Raw genomic sequence first — 24048 nt, 5'->3', positions numbered from 1 at the left:
GGTTAGGCCAACGGAGTCAGAGCTGGAGGGCTAAATAATCCGATTAACGGTCAGTGCCAGGATCCCTGGATTTCTGAGCAGGGATTGTTACTGTGCTCATCTTGTGTTGAAGCCAAGGAAAACTCTGCCGTGGTTGAACTCTCCCAATGCTGTCTGTAAGGGGTTTGTACATTCTCCCTGCGACCACGCAGGGTTCCTCTAGGTGCTCTGATTTCCTCTCACCTTCCAGAGACGTATGGGTTAAGGTTAAGTTTAATAAGTTGTGGGCACGTTATATTGGTGCCAGTAGCATGGTGACATTTGCGAGCTGCCCCCAGCACATCCTCGGACTGTGTTGGTCTTTCACTGTATGTTTCGACGTTTTGGTATACATGTGACAAATGAAGCTAATTTTTATCTTTAATGTCTACGTTAAGCTCTTCTTCTGCAACCTTCATTATGTGCCTACCTATTTGGAAAGGAGTTATCATCTCACTCTACCTTCCCTGTATCTTGATTTCAGAATTTTCGAATATGGACTTTTGTGCATGACTGCTTGCCCTCTCTAGATTTTCCCAATGTGAACTGCCAGCATGCCAGCCATCTCAGTTTTCCACTCTACGCATGCAGCATCGTTCACCCAAGACCATTGTCAGCATAGTCATTCTATTGTATTCTTCCCTTCGATGAAATGTCTTCAAAGTTCAGAGTGAATTTATGATCAAAGTACACAGATGTCACCATATACAACCATGAGATTCATTTTCTTGCGAGCATACTCAATAGATCCATAGTAGAATCAATGAAGGAACACGCCAACTTGGGTGTTCAACCAGTGTGCAAAAGGGACCACAAACTGCAGATACAAAAGGAAAGAAATAATAAATAAGAGTAAATAAATAAGCAATAACTACAGAGAATACCAGATGAAGAGTCCTTGAAAGTGAGTTCATAGCTTGTGGGAACACTTCAGTGATGGGGTGAGTGAAGTTATCCCCTTTGATTCCAGATCCTGAAGACTGAGGGGCAGTAACTGTTCCTGAGCCTGTGATTTGAGCCCTGAGGCTCATGTACCTTCTTCCTGATGGCAGCAGTGAAAAGAGAGCATGTCCTGGGTGGTGGGGGTCCCTGAAGATAGATACTGCTTTCCTTCAATAATGCTCCATGTCTATGCGCTCAATGGAGGGGAGGGCTTTACCTGTGATGGACTGGGCCGCAACCACTACATTTTGTAAGATTTTCCATTCAAGGGCATTGGTATTTCCATTTCAGTCTGAAGTATCAAATGTTTCATTTTATTAAAAATGCTGCTTAACCTTCCGAGTCCCCAGCACGTTATGAGTTCCGATCTCTGATATCTAGCAATAGCAGTAGTTTGATTTTGTATTAGTGTTTCCACCTAGGTAAGACTCTCCACAGTAACCAGTAGTAATTTACCCTCTGTTCCTTCATATAATACTGCTAATTCTATTTCTTTTGCTGCCTTTTTCCGTTTGGTACACCAGCCTGTCCTGGCCTTACTTCCTACTCTAATGAGACTCTTGACAAGGCAATACCATGAGAAGTCAGTAAAAGGATGAAAGAGTTTGATAGGTCAGATAACTTCACTACTTTAGGAAGAGAAAATGTACAAGGCATCAGTATGAGCCAGTCACTGTTAGAATGCGTAAGGGACTTCACCTGCAAGTGATTAGAATATGGTACCTTGCTCCTTCAGGAAGTAATTGTGTTGACAGGTTCATAAGGGGGAAAGAGATAGAAGAGTATATTTACATTGTGTAGTTTAATCACCAGCATTAATCAGTTGGCTGGAAGGCTGGTTTCTGTGCCCCAGTTCTCGGTAATTTTATAGTCATAGACAGCAGACTGAAGCAAGTTCTTCAACCTTCTGGGTCTGTGCTAGTAACTCAACATTAAGCACTAATGGCCCTGGTGGAGTAACCCTACTCTAAATCATTTTATTCAATTTGAACTTCGTGATTCTGAGCCAGTTGTTCTTTCTTTCTTGTTGCTTTTAACTTGTGTTGATTTCAGAATGATAACAAAGGCTATTCCCACGTTATGGCTATTTGGGTAATGGAAATTTGCACAGAACTGCTCAAAAATTTGAGATTTAGAATAACATTAACTCTCAAGGAATTTTAGTGAGGCGAAAAGTAAATTAATTAGCACTTTAAAAAACTCGCATTTCCTTTTTTCCTTCCCTTTCAATTTTTTTTATTGATTTAAAAGAATAAGGATAAATACAAATCAGAGGAGAGGTTATCTCAAACACATATATCAATAATAGTACAGACAAAGAAAGGAATATACACTGTCAAAATTGCACTTCTTGACGCCCACGCAGATGATGCAATTTGCATTTCGGAAAACCATGACATGATCCCCTCCCAGCGTTTCTCTGTAATGTTAGGATGAGAAAATGCAAGAATCTCTATGCAAAAATGTCTGCAGAACAATGAGGAGCTGCAGAGGAAAGCTTCTGTTTTGGTCAGTCTTTGCACTGGCACAACTGAAGTGAGATGCAAATGCTTCACTTCAGCAGATACTGGTGATGACAGCATCCATTCTTCGCAACACTCCCAAAATTGGAAGACAAACAGATAACGTTAATAAACTCTATAAAACTGTGAAATGGATGCAGGATTCACCAGACCACTACTGATAATTTATGTGCCCAATTAACTCTTCCTTGAATCTGGTAAGTTTTGGAGTAATTTTTTTAAAACATGCAGACCAGCTATTAAATAAAATTTATTGCTTCAAAATGCAAATTGTTCATAAGAATTTTACTTGTTTAAAGCATACTCCAAAGTTAAGCTGTGATTATAAAACCATTAAAGTTAGTTATTTTGTTAAATTGGGGGATCGCTTTGTTGAGCACCACTGATCCATCCGCCAAAAGTGGAATTTTCCGGTGGCCAAACATTTTAATTCCTATCCCCATTCCCCTTCTGACATGTCAATCTATGGCTTCCACTTCTGCCATGAGACTATTCTCAAGGTGGAAGAGCAACTCCTCATATTCCATTAGGGACATTTTTTTCTCTTTGTTTTCCTTTCCCCTCCCCCTTCCCTCTTCTTCCATGACCTCTTCTCTTACTTTCTACCTTCCCCTGGTGCCCCACCTTCCCTTTCTGCCATGATCCATTCTCCTCTCCTTTCAGATTCCTTCTTCACCAGTCCTTTACCTTTCCCACCCACCTGCCTTCACCTATCACCTTCTAGCTTGCCCTCCTTCCTCTACCCCTCCCCCCAAACATTTTTATTCTGGCATTTCCCCCTTCCTTTCCAATCCTCATGAAGTGTGTTAGCCTGAAATGCCAACTGTTTATTCTTTTCTAGAGATGCTACATGACCTGTTGAGTTCCTCCAGCATTTTGTGCGTGCTGCTCTTGATTTCCAGCAACTGCAGACCTTCTTGTGTTTATTTTGTTTTGCAGAATTCAAGAATTTGCACATCGAGGTGCCCAACACCAGATTCAGATCTAACAGAGAGTTTACTGAAAGGTCTTCTGGACTCTGAGGACTCGTTCACTGATGTTTCTGTAAGTGAGCTAATGCTAAAGTGATTAGAATAACTTCTCTTCTATGTTTGAGAACAATCTTCCACAAGGACAAAATGAATGGCAAGTATAAACAATAAAAAAATCCACTCCCTTGATAACAAGATATCATTAATAGATTGTGTATTTCACAACAGCATGAATATGTGTATTTTGAATGCACTGATGACATTTTAATGCACTTTGGACACAGGAGAAATCAGATAAGGGATCGGTGAAAATTGGTGAAGTAATAGGATTCTTCAGATACTCAAAACTTCTGTGAGGAAGGAGATGATCTTTGTTAATATATCTAAACTATGCAATTACAGTGGGTTCCAGTTAATTGGGACGCATCAGAACCAATACATTTTGTTCCAATTGTGCAACCACACAAATCATCCGAAGTTTCATAGAAATAGTAAAACAGCTACCAAAAAAAGACGAAGTGTGACAAACTATGCATCTAAATGAAATGCAAAACAAATTAGAACTTCTGCAGCACTATAAAACTGCATTATTTCCTAATTGTTATCAATGGAGGAATTCATCCAGTGCATGCTGCCACATTCTTTTGATTGACTGTAAATGAACAAAATCAACACAAACACCTCGTGTAGATAATGGACTGCCTTCATACAAAGCTATTGATGGTTGCATCCTCCAAATGTTCATTTTCATTGTAATATTCTATCACCTTGAATGTTACAATGAAATTCTTTGTAGTTTCAAACTTGTTGAAGTAGTGAAATCGTTTCATTTTCACTATTTGCTCTTTCTGGCATCTCCAAGCCTTAAGGCTTGAAACCGCGGTGAGCAAGATTGTTCTGAATTGTCTTACTGCTTACTTCTCACCAACTATCAGTAACAAAAAATCACTGCTTTTTGAGCATAAGTGCACAAAACAGTATAGTGTCTAATTGCCACACAAGCGCATGTGAGTGATGCTAATTAGAAACTGATTGGTAACAGTTTCCTGCCCCAATTAATTGGCATGGTGTCCCAAATAAACGACGGGAATCACAACTATTTTCTCGATCTTGTTCTTTAAGAATTGTCCCAAATATGTGGCTGCTCTGATTAACCGATGGTCCAATTAACTGGAATCCAATGTATATCTATAAAATGAAGTTCATAAATCATCATATTTATAAAACATCATTTGTTACCATATTAGCAATACAATACCGCAAACAATGATTGCTATTCTCACTGAAAGTCTTTTCAAAGGGTTTAGAAAGCAAAGGTACATTTAACCACATAACCATTGATACTTAAACTGCAGAATTATAGCTGATAATGTATAGCCTAACAGATACACAGAGTAATAAAAACTCTCAAAAGCATGACAGAAAAATACAAGCAGCTTGGCATAAATGCTTAGTGTACATCTGATAATTAAATCTAATGTTAATACTCTCAGAGTCATAAACTGAGACTAACAGCTTTGTAAAATGTAAACCTAGTTTTCATCGGTAATCACATGGATAACAATTTTACTATTTCAGTTAAAACAAAATATCAAAGAAAAATCACAATTATTTCAGAATCTCACTAAATGTATACTTCCTCAAGGTAATTGATCTTAAATGTAATGTAAGGTACATAATTAATATAAATGCTGGATTAAAAGTATTTGGGGAGAACTAGAAGCAATTCATGATTTAAACTGTTGCAAAATATATCACATTTAAAGATACGCACTGTATTTCAAAGATACATGATATCTACTTTGAGCACAAACAAGATGCTGGAAATTCAAACAACACACACACACAATACTAGAGGAACTTAGTAAGCCAGGTAGCATCAGGACGGGAGAAAAAAAGACGAGGAGTCAGAGTTAGAAGGTGGGGGGAGGGGAGGAAGAAACACAAGGTGATAGGTGAAACCGGGAGGGAGGAAGGGTGAAGTAAAGAGCTGGGAAGTCGATTGGTGAAAGAGATGGAGGAATCTGACAGGAGAGGACAGAAGGGCATGGAAGAAAAAAATTCAGGGAGGAGGTCCAGAGGGAGGTGATGGGCAGGTAAGGAGATATGTGAGAGAGGGAAAAGGGAATGGGGAATGGTGAAAGGGGGAGTGGTGCAGCAATTAGCGAAAATTCGAGAAATCGATGCTCATGCCGTCAGGTTGGAGGCTACCCAGACGGAATATAAGGAGTTGCTCCTCCCTGAAGTAAGGATTTGGCTTTTCATAAACTGGGAGACTTCTTATCTCATGCATACGTAATCCTGATCCCTTGAGATAATCCAAACTTCAATACGAAATCAAACAGGAGCCACAAAGGTTCCAATGAAAATTTCGTATCAGCCATCAATCAAAGTAAAAGTGTTTGCTGATGTATGTTTGTTTACATACTATTGTCACCATAAAATCTTGCTTAAGTTTTCATAGCATCATAGAAAAGTACAGCACAGAAATAGGCCCTTCAGCCCATCTAGTCCATGCTCAACCATTTAAACTGCCTAGTCCCATGGATATGCACCTGGAGCATAGCCCTCCATACCCTGCCATTCAAACGTTGAATTCCAGCTTACATGCACCACTTGCACTGGCAGCTCATTCCACACGCATGATCTCTGAGTGATCCTCTTTCATTGCTCTGACATTAACTGTTCTACTTTCTGCTTGTACGAGTCTGGAACACTAATCAGAAGTTCATCTTCTCAATTTTTTTTCTGTTTTATTTTTATCAGGCAATTGAGAATACTGTACAGAACTTTTCTCTGATAGCAATGAATTCATCCTCACTGAGGGGAATAACAAAAGCAAACGATTACCTTGATTTTATTACTTCCCAACCTGACAAATTGACTGTCGCATCACAGGTAGGATGAAGTTGTTTTACTGTTAACTCTAATTTTTCAATAGTGCATCATAAATGAGACATAATATTTAGTTTTAGCTGCAAATCATGTATTTCTTTTAACATCTTACAGTTTTTTAAAAACATTTTGCCTTATCTATGTACATCTGACAAGCCTAGTATTTATTCTTCATTTCTAATTGGCCTTCTACATTTGACTGGCTAGCTGACCCATTTCAGAGACACCAGAATGCTGTGAGGCTAGTGTCATATGCAGGCTAGACTAGGTAAGGACAGCAGACTTCCTTCCCTGAATTATTCTAGTGAACCAGGTAAGTTCTTTTTCCAGTGAGTGGTTCATGGTCACCATTTTCTTAAATTTCCAGATTTCCTAATTCTTGGGTAATTGAATTTAAATCACACAACTGCTGGGATTCAGGATCATTACCCCAGGCCTCAAGTGTAAGATTCTGGAAAACTAGGTTTCAATTCTTTAGGCTTTTAGCTCATGAAAAGGAAATAGTTTGTCTCTAACTTTCAGGATCCTGCTCAGGGACGCTTGCTTTCTTAAAGTGGGTTTTTTATTTGTTACAAGTATAAAAAGCACAATGCCTAGTGTGTGTTCATTTTACAAGTATAAGCACAATGCCTAGTATGCTCCTGAAGGCAGACCTAATTTAATCACAGAGACAATGGTGAGGGAGAGCCAATTATGTCGCTGTTGATTGAAAATTTACTGTTAAGACTAATCCTATTTTCCAGCTCTCTGTTTGCCCTTCCCCTTTCAGGAAACTGCACATCCAGGGTTTATCTCTACCTACTTTGTTCATACGATGTTGGTTCTAGGTCCTGACCATATCTGAGATTTTCCTTCCCTTTAACCCCTCTACCTATTGCCTTAAATCTCATGGCTCTTCATCTTGCTGTTAAGGAAAATAGACTTCTATATCTTAGCTGGAATTCCTGTAATTTTTCAATCATCTGCTGTATCATGTTTGTTTCTTAGCCGTCTTTGTTCTAAAGAACATTCCCAGCCTAAACTACAGACACCCTATTGTACTACGGACACCTCATTAGTTACTGGGACATTGAGGAACAGATATACAGGCAGATTAGGACAACGTGAAAAAGCAACAGGTTTACTTTATGCACACTTTGATAGGAAGAATAAAGCACACCTGTGTGAATCCCCACAGCACCTGGAAACCCTGTGATCTCTGACTCAGGTGGCTGGCGTCAGAACACCTTTCAAGGTAGTGAATCCTCACGAGGCGTCGGCCTTCAATAGTGTACCTTGTGCGGTGTGGAGAACCTGTGCCAAATAACTAGCCGGAATGTTCAAGAATATCTTCAATATCAGAATTAAATCACTGGCAAGAGAAGATCTGCAGATGCTGGAAATCCAAGCAACACGCACAAAATGCTGGAGGAACTCAGCAGGCCAGGCAGCATCTATGGAAAAGAGCAAACAGTTGACGTTTCAGGCTGAGCCCCTTCGTCAAGACTGGAAAAAGAAAGATGAGGAGTAGAGTTTAAAGGTGGGGAAAGGGGAGGGAGAAACACAAGGTGATAGGTGAAACTGGGAGGGGGAGGAGTGAAGTAAAGACATGGGAAGTTGTTTGGTGAAAGAGATAAAGGGCTGGAGAAGGGGAACACAATAGGAGAGGGCAGAAGGCTATGGAAGAAAGAAAAGGGGGAGGAGCACCAGAGGGAGGAGATGGGCAGGCAAGGAGATAAGGTAAGAGGGGGGAAAGGGGATGGTGAATGGTGAAAGGCGGGGCGGCGGGGACTTTACTGGAAGTTAGACAAATCGATGTTCATGCCATCAGGTTGGAGGCTACTCAGACAGAATACCAGATGCTGTTCCTGAGTGTGGCCTCATTGTGACAGTAGAAGAGGCCATGGATGGACATAGCAGGATGGGAATGGGAAGTGCAATTGAAGTGGGTGGCCACTGGGAGATCCCACTGGTATCACTGGTATATGTTAAATAGTGCAAAGAAGAGATAAAAAAGGGAAAAAATCTACTGAGGTAGTGTTCATGGGTTCTTTGTTCATTCTGAAATCTGATGGTGGAGGGCAAGAAGCTGTTCCTGAAATGTTGAGTGTGTGTCTTTGGGCTTTTGTACCTCCTCCTTGATGGTAGCGATGAGAAGAGAACATGTCCTGGGTGATGGAGGTCCTTCATGATGGATGCTGTCTTTTTGAGGTACCACCTTTTGAAGGCATCCTGGATGCTAGGAGGGCTAGTGCCCATGATACACCTGGCTGGGTTTACAACTTTCTGCAGCTTTTTCCAATCCTGCGCAGCGATCCCACCATACCAGACGGTGATGCAACCAGTTACTTTGCTCTCAATTAGAGTCCAGTTAGAAATCTTTCACAGGTGCAGTTGGAATCTCCCACCTACTTCAGGAGGGGAGCAATCATACCAGTGCCCAAGAAAAGCATAAGAACATGAAAAATAGGAGCAGGAGTAGGCCATCTGGCCCATCGAGCCTGCTCCGCCATTTACTAAGATCATGGCTTACTCATTTCCACCTACCTGCCTATTCCCCATAACATTTAATTCTATACTATGCAAAAATCTGTCCAACCTTCCTTAAATATATTTACTGAGGTAGCCTCTACTGCTTCATTGGGCACAGAATTCCACAGATCCACCACTCTCTGGGAAAAGCAGTTCCTCCTCATCTCTATCCTAAGTATACGCCCCCAATTCTTGTGGCTATGTCCCCCTAGTTCTAGTCTCACCTATCAATGGAAACAACTTTCCTGCCTCCATCTTCTCTATTCCTTTCATAATTTTATCTGTTTCTATAAGATCTCCTCTCATTCTTCAGAATTCCTGCAAGTATAGTCCCAGGCGACTCGATCTCTCCTCACAGTCTAACCCCCTCATCTCTGGAGTCAACCAGGTGAACCTCCTCTGCACTGCCTCCTACGTCAGTATATCCTTCCTCAAGTAAGAAGACCAGAAGTGCACACAGTACTCCTGATGTGGCCTCACCAGTACCCTGTACAGTTAACCTCCCTGCTTTAAATTCAATCCCTCTAGCAGGGTGAACTGTCTCGATGACTATTGCCCAGTAGCAGTCACCTGTACAGTGATGAAGTTCTCTGAGAGGTCAGCCATGCTAGAATTAACTCCTTCCTGAACAAGGGCCTGAACCTGCTGCAACTTGCCTCTGACAGGTCTACAGTGAATGCAATCTCACTGGCTCTCTGGTCGGCCTTGTGTCACCTGACAGCAGCAATAGCTATGTCAGGGGGCTGTTTGTTGATCACAGCGAGACCTTCAACGCCATCATCCCCTCACTACTAATCACCAAGACTTAAAAACTGGGCTTCTGTACCTCCCGCTGTGACCGGATCCTTGACTTTCTCATCGGGAGACCACAGTCAGTGCAGATCAGTAATAACATTTCCTCTTTGCTGAGAGTCAACACAGGAGCACCTCAAGGATTTATGCTTAGCCCACTGCTCTATGCTCTCTACACTCATGACTGTGTGTCTAGGCACAGCTCAAATTCCACCTGCCAATGACTTCACTGTGCTTGGCAGAATCTCAGATGGTAATGAGGAGGTGTGCAGAAGTGAGGTAGATCAACTGTTTGAGCGGTGTCACAGTAACAACCTTGCCGTTAACGTCTGCAAGACCAAGGAATTGGTTGTGGACTTCAAGATGGGAAAGTTGGGAGAATATGCACTGACTTTCATCGAGGGGTCAGCAGTAGAAAGGGTGAGCAGCTTCAAGTACCTGGGCATCAACATCTTAAAGTACCTATCCTGGGCCCAACATATTGAAGCAAGCACAAAGAAGGCACACCAGCGGTTACACTTAGTCAGGAGTTTGAAAAGATCTGGTATTTCACTGAATTACTATTGTCATGTGGAGAGCATTATGACTGGTTGCTTCCCAGCCTGGTTTGGAGGTTCCAGTGCACAAGATTGAAAGAGGTTGCAGACGGTTATGTCTCAGTCAGCTCTATCACAGCACAAGCCTCCCCACCATCGAGAACATCTTGATAAGGTGGTACAGGTACTTCCAGAAGGTGGCATCTATTGTTCAGGACCCTCACCATCCGGGACATGCCCATTTCCTCATTAGTACCATCAGGGAGGGGGTACAGGATCCTGAAGGCACACAGTTAATGTTTTAGGAACAACCTCTTTCCCTTCACCATCAGATTTCTGAGCTGTCTACGGATCTATGAATACAACCTCACCATTCCTGTTTTGCACAATTTATCTATTTTGCTTTTTTTTGTTTTTAGTAATTTTTTTGCACTTCTATTGCTACAATAACTACATATTTCCTGACATACAGTATATCAGTGATAATAAACCCAATTTTTGACTGTTGTAGTGGGTGACTTCAATGTTCCTAATACAGACTGGGACAACCTCGTTGCAAGAATTTGTTAGATGCATCCTGGAGGGTTTCTTAAATGAATATTTGGACAGTCCAGTAAGAGGAGGGGCCTCGCTGGGTCTGGTGTTGGGTAATGAGCCTGGTCAGGTGACTGATCTTACAGTGGGCAAGCAGTAAGGGAGCAGTCATCACAACTCCTTAAGCTTGATGACAGATAACCACAGGTATGAATCTTGCAGAAAAATATAAAATTGTACCAGGGCAAATTATGAGAGTATTCGATAGGTACTCAAGAGCTCGTTGGGAACAGCTGTTTTTGGGCAAGTGCACATCTGACGTGTGGAAGGTGTTTAAAGGGCAAACCTCACCGAGCACACGAAAGGTATGCTCCAGTCAGAAAGGGGAACAAGGATGACAAGGCAAGAGAACCTTAGATGTTGTGAGAGGTGTTGAATTTAATCATAGGAAAAGGGACCTTATGAACAATTTGGTAAATGGAACCTTTGGGGATTATAAACGATTCAGAAGAGAACTCGAGCAGGGTATTAAGAAAGCCAGGAGGGGCCATGAAATATCCTTGAAGAGTAGGCTCAAAGGGCACTCTATACATATATCAGGAGCAAGAGGATAACTAGAGAGAGGGTAAGACAACTCAAGGATTGAAAAAAGGGAATATTTTCTTGCAGGCAGTGGATGTGGCTGAGCTCCTAAATGAGTACTTTGCATTAGTATATGTCAAGGAGAAGGATGTGGAGGATTGGGAGATCTCTGTGGTGTGTACTAATATGCTAAGGCATTTTGAAATTGAGAAGGAGGTCACGCTGGGTCTCCTAAAGAGCATTAATATGGATAAGTCCCCAGGGCCAGATGGGATATACGCCAGGTTATTGAGTGAGGCAAGAGATGAGATTTCTGGTACCTTGACCAATATTTTTGTGTCCTCCCTAGCAAGGTTCCAGAGACTGGCAAGCAGCTAATTCTGTTACATCATTCAAGGTAGGAAATAGGAGTAATCCCGGAACCAACAGACTAGTGATTCTCATGTCAGTGACAGGACTGTTACTAGAGAGAATTTTTAGGGATAGGATTTATGAACATTTAGAAAACCATGGCCTAACTAGGGACAGTAGGCATGGCTTTGTGTGGGGCAAGCTGTGTCTTACTAACTTGATTAAGTATTTCGAGGAGGTGATGAATGTAGAGCTGCGGGTGTTGTCTACATGGATTTTAGTAAGGAGTTTACCAACATTCCTCATGGGAGGCTCATCCAGAAGATTAAGATGCATGGTATCCACAGTGAATTGGCTCCCCTGTAGAAGACAGAGGGTAGTGGTCAATGGGATATGCTCTGGCTGGAGGTCTGCAAATAGTGCTGTTCTGCAAGGGTCCGTAGTGGGACCTTTACATAACCTGGATGAAGATGTAGATGGTGTGTTTATAAGTTTCCAGATGATACGTTTGGTGGTATTATGGATAGTGTAGAAGACTGCCAAAAGACACAGTGTGATATAGACCTGTCGCAGATGTGGGTAGGGAAATGGCAGATGGAGATTATTGTTATTGGCAAGACCCTTAACAGTGTCGATGTACAGAGGGCTCTCGGGGTCCAAGTCCATAGCTTTCTGAAAGATAAGGTGATGGAGTGGTAAAGAAATCATAAGGCATGTTTGTTTTTATTCATCCAGGAGTTTAAGGAAGTTTTGCTGCAGCTTTATAAAATTTCATTTATGTTCCTTATGGAATATTGCACTCAATTCAGACCATTCCTTTGTAGGAAAGATATCAAGGTTCTGGAGAGAGGGATGAAGGTGTTTACCAGGATGTTGCCTGGATTAGAGGACATGTGCTCCAATAAGGAGAGGTTGGACAAACTAGGGCTGTTTTCTCTGGAGTGGTGGAGACCAAGAAGAGAACTGACCAATATTTATAAGATTATGAGATGAATTGATAAAGTAGACAGCCAGAATCTTATCCTATCCCCGGCTGAAATCTAATAACAGAGAATGTTTAATGCAAGAGGGGAGAGGAGATGTTCAAGCCACAGCCATATGTTCAGAGAAGATGTGTAGACAAGTTTTCTTTTTCCACAGAGAGTAGTGGTGCCTGGAATGCATTGCCTGGTGTGGTGGTGGAGGTTTCTAAGAGGCTCTTAGATAGGTTCATGAATGTGCAGGAAATGGAGAAGATATAAATATTGAGTAGGCAAAAGAGGTTGGTTTAGTTGGGCATTTGATTGCTAATTTAGTTAGTTCAGCACAATACTGTGGGCTGGACATCCTGTCCTTGTGCTGTACCATTGTACATTCTATGTAGACAGCTTCTCCTCATAATTCAGCTCCATTCCTGCTAACCTCTGGAGCCTTCGCTTCTTCCAGCATTGTGGTGACCAGAACAAATGAAAGTTCTCTAGCAGTGAGGCATAATTCTGTCAAAACCCTTGCCACCTCACTGCCGCATTACAGTCTATGCTTCCTTTTCTGTTCTGCGTTGTTCTTGGTAACTCACAGAAAGGATTTTAGGGTCATTTATTACAATGGTTGAAATATATTGCTATAAAAACCGATATGAGCATTGTACTTTCAGCTCAATTTTCATGATTGTGAGTAATATTTACATTTAAATACCTATTCTAAGTTACAACGTTGAGCTCTAATTTTGTGTGGTCTGTGTTTCCACGAATGCCTTACCGGATTGCATTCTAAAAGTGGATAATGATGTGAACACAAGACTGAACACAAACATTCCTGTGCTCCAGATCTTCTTTGAAGCCATGAGTGTGGTTGGTAGATCAAATGGCCTACCTTCAGCAGTTATGGAGCCCACAAGAGGTTACAGACTGGAATGGTAAACTGAAACCTTCAAGCTTTTATTTGACATTGTGAATTGTTACTCAGATGACAAAGCTGTGGTTCCAAAAATCACAATTCAAAAGCTATCTTCAAAGGACTTGCCAACTTCACTACAATAAAAGCATCCCAATTTGGGTCACAGTTTGAGGATAAAGGAGAAGCCTTTTAGGACCGAGATGAGGAAAAACATCTTCACACAGAGATTGGTGAATCTGTGGAATTCTCTGCCACAGGAAACAGTTGAGGCCAGTTCATTGGCTATATTTAAGAGGGAGTTAGATTTGGCCCTTGTGCCTAAAGGGATCAGGGGGTATGGAGAGAAGGCAGGTACAGGGTTCTGAGTTGGGTGATTAACCATGATCATAATAGCGGTGCAGGCTCGAAGGGCCGAATGGCCTACTCCTGCACCTATTTTCTGTGTTCCTGTGTTTCAATCTGTCCCCAGTGGAATAAGCACCAGCCAGTGGTAGAATTCATTTTGAACTTTATGACTTTTGACTGTCTAGCAGTCAAGATTATGAACAGTCGCCCTCAGCATGAGTGCTAATTTTCTTGTCCTTTGGAAATTCTGTTCAGTTGCCGTGATTTGTAGGCGAGGATGGCAATGCTATGGTAGGTTATTCTGTTGAATATCCATTATTAAATGGGCTTGGAAACAACAGCTATTTTGCTCTATAGTACTTGTTGAAAATTACCTGTATTTTGGAGAGTCATCTACTCCTTTCTCCACTCAGGACATTGCCAGTAACTCGCTTCTGATCCTGAGCGACAAGGTGGAAAATATTCCTGTTGTGAAGCCAAGTGACATAATGTGGAAGCTGTCTGCAGCAAAGTCAGGTCTTTATGGGGTCAGCAATCTCATCAATGCTACGATGACAGTAAAGGATTTGGATGTGGAGAAAGGAAAGGTAAAAGTCCTTGGATGCTTGGAATTGAATGACGTGGGAAGTGCAAGCTTGCTGACAGGCAGAAATTTTCCTTCCTTCCAGTGGTATCTATTCTTTTTAGGAAGATTGTTCAGGTTTCATGTAAAACTTAGAGATGCAAGAGACTGCTATCCTGAGACAGGGTTTCGATCGTTGACTATCCCTTTGCCTCCACAGATGCCATCTACCCACTGAGCTCCTCCAGAGCTCGTTTTTGTTTCATGTAAAGCTCAATCTTCAGGAGAAAATGCATGCAACTTTATTTATGGTACTACACTAATCTGACTATTCCATAGACTGCCTGCTAGTAGGAAGGCTATTGAGGGTGAAACCTGCAGCAAGCTTGCATGTTTGCAAAGCTCAGGCAGTGGCAATAATGGGGGACTTCAACTATAAATACGGTCTGTGAGATGATAAGGAGCAAAATGTCTCCTAGGCAAGATCTTTTCTCTCTGCTTTGGGAAAACAAAATGCCGGAAGATTGTTTTTCCATCAATAAAATTCAAGCCAATATCAACCATACAGAATTATAATTTCATTTATTGTGTTTAGGAATGTCACATGACCATCAAACTTTTTAATAGACTGTTGAACAATCCAATTTGTGGCATAATGGTGGAAAGAACCAGGGCAGAAACAGTGTGAAAAACCCACTTTTGTTGGGGCATCTGCTCATCAGTTTTGTGCCAAGTTAGAGCCAATGCATCATTTCAATTTTCCAGAGTTCTATGGCTGTAGGGGTGCAAAGTAGTAATTTATAGCTTTTACATAGAAGCATAGAAAACCTACAGCACAGTACAGGCCCTTTGGCCCACAATGCTGTGCTGAACATGTACTTACTTTAGAAATTACCTAGGGTTACCCATAGCCCTCTATTTTTCTAAGCTCCATGTACCTATCCAGGAGTCTCTTAAAAGACCTATCGTATCCGCCTCCACCACCACCACTGGCAGCCCATTCCACACACTCACCACCCTCTGCATGAAAAAACATACCCTTGACGTTTCCTCTGTATCTACTTCTAAGCACCAAAAAACTGTGCCCTCTTGTGTTAGCCATTTCAGCCCGGGAAAAAGCCCCTGACCATCCACACAATCGATCTCTTTGCAGTTTTTTTTAATGCGTTTCCACAATATGTTTACATTTTTTGAACCTTTTAATTACTTGTTTCATTTTTAATTACGTAAAGGAGAGCCATGTAGCTAAATGCAAGACCTTCCTGGGAGGTGACGATCCAGCAGCTGAGTCAATGTATGTTAATGAGGTCAAGAATAGATCTAATAATAGGTATGTGCTAAGCTGTATGGTGACGAATGGGACTGTGAGTCCCAGAGGTGTATGATGCAGCTACTTGGCAATATCAACAAGGCATTATATAAAGAGAATAGTTAGGAGATTTGAAACCAGGGATTTGCATTGCTGACCTATTCAGTTAACGGCCAGCAAGAATGTATGTTTATTTCAATGCAGGCCAAAAAGTAAAAATTAATTACATCATGGTGGCAGCAGAATACCAGGAAAGAAGGAATAGGTTCTGCAAAATAAACCTGGAAAGCGGAGTAAATAGCTGGGTGTAGAATTACACCCGGGTGCAATGTGCTGAAGTGAAGGATAGCCTTCGCAATATAAACAGTTAGAGTGCAGAATATCTTGTAGATAATAACTTAGCATTTTCACTGCAGTGGGAATGTTAGTGAGCCTTGACAGCAAGCAATTCACATGAAGAATGAGAGATGGTGTGAGTTTGAAATATGCTGGTGTTCAAGGCAACCTGGGAGTTCTGTACACAAGCCACTGGAAGTTTGCACAGGTTTGTCATGAAGACAAATGGCATGTTGATCTTCAATGCAAGAGATTTTAACTACAAGAGTAAAGAGGTCTTATTATAATTCTATAGGGCTTTGGTGATTCTTCACCAGAAATATCCCATGGTGGCCTGGCCTCCCTACTTTAGGAATGATATATATGTGCGAATAAACCCTTCTCAGGCTTCCAGCCAGACACAGGTATTGATTTTAACCAACATTTCGATGACAAACTCTGCCAAACTTAGGGATGATGCCTGGGCATGTCTAGTCTGGTGTCTGCTGATGACACAACAATTGTAGGCCATATCTCGGTTAATGATGAGTTTGAGTACAGAGAGGAAATTAAGAACCTGGTGGCATGGTGCGAAGACAATAACCTATCCCTCAATGTCAGCAAGACGAAGGAATTGGCTGGTGACTTCAGAAGGAGTAGCAGACCGCACGACCCAATTTACATCGGTGGTGCGCAAGTGGAACAGGTCAAAAGCTTCAAGTTCCTCGGGGTCAATATCACAAATGACCTGACTTGATCCAACCAAGCAGAGTCCACTGCCAAGAAGGCCCACCAGCACCTTTACTTCCTGAGAAAACTAAAGAAAGTTGGCCTGTCCCCTAAAACCCTCACTAATTTTTATAGATGCACCGTAGAAAGCATTCTTCTAGGGTGCATCGCAACCTGGTATGGAAGTTGTCCTGTCCAAGACCAGAAGAAGCTGCAGAAGATCGTGAACACGGTGCAGCACATCACACAAACCAATCTTCCGTCCTTGGACTCACTTTACACCGCACGCTGTCAAAGCAGTGCTGCCAGGATAGTCAAGGACACGACCCACCCAGCCAACACACTTTTCGTCCCTCTTCCCTCCGGGAGAAGGCTCAGGAGCTTGAAGACTCATACAGCCAGATTTGGGAACAGCTTCTTTCCAACTGTGATAAGACTGCTGAACAGATCCTGACCCGGATCTGGGCCGTACCCTCCAAATATCCGGACCTGCATCGCGGTTTTTTTGCACTACCTTACTTTCCATTTTTCTATTTTCTATTTATGACTTATAATTAAAATTTTTAATATTTACTATCGATTTGTAATTCAGGGAGCAGGAAGCGCAGAATCAAATATCGCTGTGATGATTGTATGTTCTAGTATCAATTGTTTGGCGACAATAAAGTATAAGGTATAAAGTATAGTCTAGATGCCATCGTCCGTCCCTCCTGATTGGTTAGTCCTCATCCAATTATGTTTCTGCTGTCCCACCTTGTTTACAATTGAATTCCGGTTCTTACTTAGAGCGAGAACTTTGTCTTTGTTTAAAAAATATTCCCTAGTTGAAACCCCTTTTTTCTGGGCATCTCTTGTTAACCCCTCGCTAGCAGCCATTGGACTCCGTGGCGAGAAACCCACCTTTCTCAGGCTTCATACGTCTAGGGTGTATGCGACTTTGGTCCCGCCCAATCCCTGAATTTGGGATGTCAAACCATGGTTTGTGTGAATGCTGTATAATTTACAGCCCAGCAGTCGCCCGTTGGCAAGAAATGACAGATCGTACTCGGCATACAATTATAAACAAGTATATTTAAGAACGTTAACTTAAGCAAACACTTATTAAAGGAAAGGAAGGAAAAAACAAAAAGGGTCCATTATTCTTAAACAGTCAAATATGCACTTAAGTTGGAGTTCATCTTCAACTTGGTGTATCACTCATGCGCTGGACCCTCGGTCTGCGTGAAAGCACGTACTACCTTCCAAATGTCACCAAAATCCATCTCAAACAAATGAATCTCCAACAAGGGTATTGGTCCTTCCACCTTGAAGCCATTTATCTGCACCAAACACCTTGTACAAGAGGGACGGCATCCCCAGCCATTTTCCCTCCTATTCTTCTCCCAGCTCCCTCAAAAAGAGACCTCCCAACACCAGTGTTCTCCAGAACCTTCTCCCAATTCCACTGTCCTGATTGGCGGACACCACATTCCTAAGTTGAACAACAAAGCCTCGTCTTATCTCAGTTCAAACCCAAACAAGCTGAAGGCAGAACAGACTGCTCTTACAGAACTGCTAAAATGAAATACCTACAGCATAGCGGTAAAAATCTTAACCAGGGCGTAATGTAGTTTTATTTCAATGGCTTCATTCACCAGGTACTCTCAAAAGCCATTGGCCTGGCTCTGTAGTTTTGTGCCATTGAAATCAATCCAATGGCCATCGCATCTTTGTTCTAAATGGACGTCCTTCAATCCTGAAGTCGTGCCCTCTTGTCCTAGACTCCCCTACCATGGGAAATAACTTTGCCATATCTAATCTGTTCAGGCCTTTTAATATTCGGAATGCTTCTAAGAGATCACCCCTTATTCTCCTGAACTCCAGGGAATACAGCCCAAGAGCTGCCAGCCGTTCCTCATATGGTAACCCCTTCATTCCTGAAATCATTCTCGTGAATCTTTTCTGAATCCTCTCCAATGTCAGTATATCCTTTCTAAAACAAGGAACCCAAAACTTCACACAATATTCCATGTGGTCTCACGAGTGCCTTATAGAGCCTCAACATCACATCCCTGCTCTTATATTCTATACCTCTAGAAATGAATGCCAACATTGAATTTGCCTTCTTCACCACTGACTCAACCTGGAGGTTAACCTTTAGGGTATCTTGCACAAGGACTCCCAAGTTCCTTTGCACCTCTGCATTTTCAATTCTCTCCCCATCTAAATAATAGTCTACCCGTTTATTTCTTCCACGAAAGTGCATGACCATTCACTCTCCAACATTGTACTTCATTTGCCACTTCTTTGCCCATTCCCCTGAACTATCTAAGTCTCTCTGCAGGCTCTCTGTTTCCTCAATACTACCTGCTCCTCCACCTATCTTTGTATCATTGGCAAATTTAGCCACAAATCCATTAATCCCATAGTCCAAATCATTGACGTACATCGTAAAAAGCAGCAGTCCCAACACCGACCCCTGTGGAACTCCACTGGCAACCAGCAGCCAGCCAGAATAGGATCCCTTTATTCCCACTCTCTGTTTCTGCCGATCAGCCAATGCTCCACCCATGCCTGTAACCCCCCTGTAATTCTGTGGGCTCTTAACTTGCAAAGCAGCCTCATGTGCGGCACCTTGTCAAAAGCCTTCTGAAAATCCAAGTACACCACATCTACTGCATCTCGTTTGTCTATCCTGTTTGTAATTTTCTCAAAAATGGTTTTCAGGAAACCATGCTGCCTTTGGCCTATCTTGTCATGTGCCTCCAGGTACTCAGTAATCTCATCCCTAACAATCGATTCCAATAATTTTCCAAACACTGATGTCAGCCTAACAGATCTATAGTTTCCTTTCTGCTGCCTCCCACTCTTCTTAAATAGCAGAGTAACATTTGCAATTTTCCAGCCTTCCAGTACAATGCTAGAGTCTATTGAATCTTGAAAGATCATTGTTACTGCCTCCGCAATCTCTCCAGCTACTTCATTCAGAACCCAAGGGTGCATTCCAGGTCCAGGAGATTCATCCACCCTCAGACCATTAAGCTTCCTGAGCACCTTCTCAGTCGTAATTTTCATTGTACATACTTCACTTCCCTGACACTCTTGAATGTCCGGTATACTGCAGATGTCTTCCACTGTGAAGACTGATGCAAAATATGCATTCAGTTCCTCTGCCATCTCTGCGTCTGTCATTACAATATCTCCAGTGTCATTTTCTATTGGTCCTATATCTACCCTCAACTCTCTTTTACCCTTTATATACTTTAAAAAAGCTTTTTGTATCTTCTTTGATATTAGTCACCAGCTTCCTTTCATTATTCATCTTCTCCTTCCTAATGACCTTCTTAGTTTCCTTCTGCAAGTTTTTAAAAGCTTCCCAATAACTTTGGCTTCCTTGTATGCCTTTTCTTTTACTTTTACTTTGGCTTTGACTTCACTTGTCAGCCACAGTAGTGCCCTTCTTCCCTTTGAAAATTTCTTCTTATCGGGAATATGTCTGTCTTGCACTTCCTCATTTTTCACAGAAACTCCAGTCATTGCTGCTCTGCTGTCCTTCCTGCTAGTGTCCCTTTCCAGTCAACTTTGACCAGTTCCCCTCTCATGCCATTGTAATTTCCTTTATACCACTGAAATACCAACACATTGGAATTTAGTTTCTCCTTCTCAAATTTCAAAGTGAACTCGATCATATTGTGATCACTGTTCCCTAAGAGTTCCTTAACCTTAAGCTCTCCTCTGGATCATTCCACAACACCCAATCCAGCACAGCCAATACCCTAGTGGGCTCAAAAACAAGCTGCTCTAAAAAGCCATCCCTTAGACATTCTACAAATTCTCTCTCTTCTGGTCCAGTACTGGCCTGATTTTCCGAATCCATTTTCATGTTAAAATCCCCAACGATTATCATGATGTTGCCCTTCTGACATGCCTTTTCTATCTCCTGCTGTAATTTGTAATCCACATCTTGGCTGCTGTTTGGTGGTCTGTATACAACTGCCATTTCTTAACTCAACCCATATAGACTCTATACCTTGCGATCCCTTGTCATCCCTTTCTAATGATTTAATATTATTTCTTATACACAGGGCCACACCACCCCCTCTGCCTACTAATCTATCTTTCTGATACACCGTATATCCTTGGACATTCAGCTCTCAATGGCAGCCATCCTTTAGCCAAGTTTCAGAGATGGCCACAACATCATACTTGCCAATCTGTAGCTGAATTTCAAGATCGTCGATTTTATTTCTTATGCTGGATGCATTCAAATATAACACTTTCAGTCCAGTATTTGTTGCTTTCTGTTGTAAATCATCCCAGTGGCTGTGATTATGCCTCATCTCCTGCCTGTCCTTTCTATCATCACTGTTGTTGAGTTATTTCTGTTTTCCCCTTCCTCAGCCCTGTCACTCTGGTTCCCATCCCCCTGCCAAATTAGTTTAAACCCTCCCTAATAGCTCTATTAAACCTGCCTGCTAGGATATTGGACCCCTTTGGGTTCAGGTGTAACCCGTCCTTTTATTACAGATCGTACCTCCCCCAGAAGAGATCCCAATGATCCAGGAACCCGAAGCCCTGCCCCCTACACCAGTCTCTCAGCCACACATTAATATGCCTGATCATGCTATTCTTGCGCTCATTAGCACGTGGCACAGGCAGCAACCCTGAGATCATTACCCTGAAGAATCTGCTTTTCAGCTTCCTACCCAACTCCCTGAATTCTCCTTTCAGGACCTCCTCCCTAGTGTACAACATGTACAAGGACTTCTGGCTGTTCACTCTCTCCCTTCAGAATACTCTGCACCCGATCCGAAACATTCCATACCCTGGCACCTGGGAGGTAACACACCATGTGGGAATCTCTATCTGGCTGACAGAACCTCCCGTCTGCTCCCCTCACTATGGAATCCCCTATGACTACCGCATTCTCCATCTTCTTCTCAACCTTCTGCACCACAGAACCAGACTCAGCGCCAGAGACACGATCACTGTGGTCGTCCTCAGTCAGGTCACCCCCCTCAACAGCATCCAAAATGAGATAACGATTACTGGGGGGGTGGGGGTGGCCAGAGGGGAACTCTCTACTATCTGAGCTCTTCCCTTCCCTTCCCTTCCCTGACAGTCACTCACTTGTCTAACTCCTGCAGCCTTGGGGTGACTAACTCCCTGTAGCTCCTCTCTATCTCCTGTTCACTCTCTCAAATAAGCTGTAGGTCATCAAGCCACAGCTCCAGATCCCTAACACGGTCTCTCAGGAGCTGCATCTCGATGCACCTGGCGCAGATGTGGCCATCTAGGAGACTGGAGGATTCCCAGGATTCCCACATCTGACACTCAGAGCAAAGTACTGACCCTGCAGCTATGGTCTCTATTCCTCAAAAAATGCAAGGAAAAGTATGAAGCCCACTTACCCACTTACCTCACCGAAGCCCGACTGAGCCAAAGCCCGACCACTCTGACTCACACCACTCCTTTGACGCCCGCTCCGCCAGGCAGTGTCTTATTTTAAGCCTGAACCTTCCCTACACCTCCTGTGCTCCTTGATGCAGGTTTCCACTGTGAGTCCCGTCTGGCTGATGTGTTGTACCACTTGCTTTTGGGACTGCCTGCTGGAGGAAGCCACTGAAATAAAACTAGAGGAAAAGGATTTTAACAAAGTCGAAGGTCTCACTCTAAGTAATAACCGTAATTCAATTGTAAACAAGGTGGGACAGCAGAAACCTGTATGGATGAGGACTAACCAATCAGGAGGGATGGATGACTGGGGTATATATAGTACCAGGTTAGGCATGCCTAGGCATCAGCCAAGGTGGCGGAGTTTGTCATCAAAACGTCGGTTAAAATAGATACCTGCACCCGACTGGAAGCCCAAGAAGAGCTTATTTGTCATGTACGCCTGGAAAGCACGAGATCCTTTTTGATATACATGCAATTAAAGGAGTGCAACTAAACTTCTTCCAGGTTGATTCTTGTGACGAAGTTTGTCCAGCGAGGAAAGATTAAGCAGACTGGGCCTACATAATTTTGACTTGAGAAGAATGAGAGGTGAAACCAATTATCTGCAGGGCCTCTCAGGGTAGGTACATGTAGAAGTTTCCCTTGGGTCTTTAGAACAAGGAGTCATATTTCAGTGTGAGTGATTAGCCATTTAGGACAGATATGGAGAAGTTTCTCCACCCAGAGGATAGTAAATATTTAGCATTCTGTACTGAAGTGGTTTGTAAAGCCACAGTACCCCAGTATGCTCAGAGCTAGTTCTTATAGTTTTGCTTAGATAATAAGGGTCAGGGGATATCGAGATAGTACTTGAAAGCATTGCTGAGTTAAAGGATCAGCTATGATCTTATGAAATGGCAAAGCATGCATGAGGGGAAAAATGGCCTATTCCTGCTTTCTCTTATGTTCTGAAGAATTCGTAATATAATTGGATAGCAGAAGAGAGTTGGTTCACTGAAGATTCAACATTGTTGCCCTGTTATTAGAAGATCCATTGATTAGTGAAGTTGCGGGATGCTGCAATGAAGTTGTGTCTGGCACAGACTCTTTTGCCATGAAAGTTGAGATGGCACAAGTTTTGGGGAAGACTTCAGAGTCTACAGGCTTTTGTTGCCGAATAACCCCAATCAAGGCAGATTCGCTTGCATGTTTGAAGATTGCTGAGTGACTTTGTAGTAGTTCAAAGCTTCTTAAAATCCTGTGAGTGATGGAGTGATGTTACAGCAGCCATGGCAAACCTGATGTCAGCCTGTACATCCCGCGTAGGGAAAGAGAACTTGGAAACAATTATTGCAGAATTGCAAACATTAGGTAGTTCCCTAACCACAGTGGGGGAGGGGGGCTGGGAATTAGGGGAGAAGACCTAACAATGACTTCATGAGTCAGAATGAAAAAAAGGATGCTAGGCGGTGAAAGTAAGGGCACAATGAGTCTTAAGAAATAAGCAAAGTAGTAGTTTATTCCTGGTATTTAAGAATGTATCAAATGCAAGGGATAATTGCAGCCTCTGGGAGCAGATGATAACTACTATTAACTAATGTTAAGTTCAATGTAATAGTTGATGTTTGGAAGCTGTGTAACCATTTATCGTCATGAAGACTTTTATATTGAAGTAACAATTGTAGTACAGGATATGCAATATACAGTCTGGAGAATTGAGCTAGTGGAATTACAAGTGCCAAGAGTGGATACTTCAGAGAAGTTAAGTATGTGTACTTTCATACCCTTTAATAGTTAACCAAAGATATAATTTAATTTTATTGGAAGTAATAAAGTCTATTGA

General features: G+C 42.3%; 1 protein-coding gene across 1 annotated transcript in view; it reads left to right on the top strand.

Moving 5' to 3' along the window:
• The window catches only part of LOC134356389 (polycystin-1-like protein 2), a 134324-nt gene that overhangs the window by 15125 nt on the left and 95151 nt on the right, over positions 1-24048 (top strand). Inside the window, 3 exon segments of the mRNA XM_063067324.1 lie at positions 3423-3527; positions 6221-6352; positions 14289-14462. Of these exon segments, the coding sequence (XP_062923394.1) occupies positions 3423-3527; positions 6221-6352; positions 14289-14462 (411 nt within the window).

Source organism: Mobula hypostoma, chromosome 14 (assembly GCF_963921235.1).
Source record: "Mobula hypostoma chromosome 14, sMobHyp1.1, whole genome shotgun sequence".
NCBI classification, from domain to species: Eukaryota; Metazoa; Chordata; class Chondrichthyes; order Myliobatiformes; family Myliobatidae; genus Mobula; species Mobula hypostoma.
This window is presented reverse-complemented; position numbering and strand designations above follow the sequence as displayed.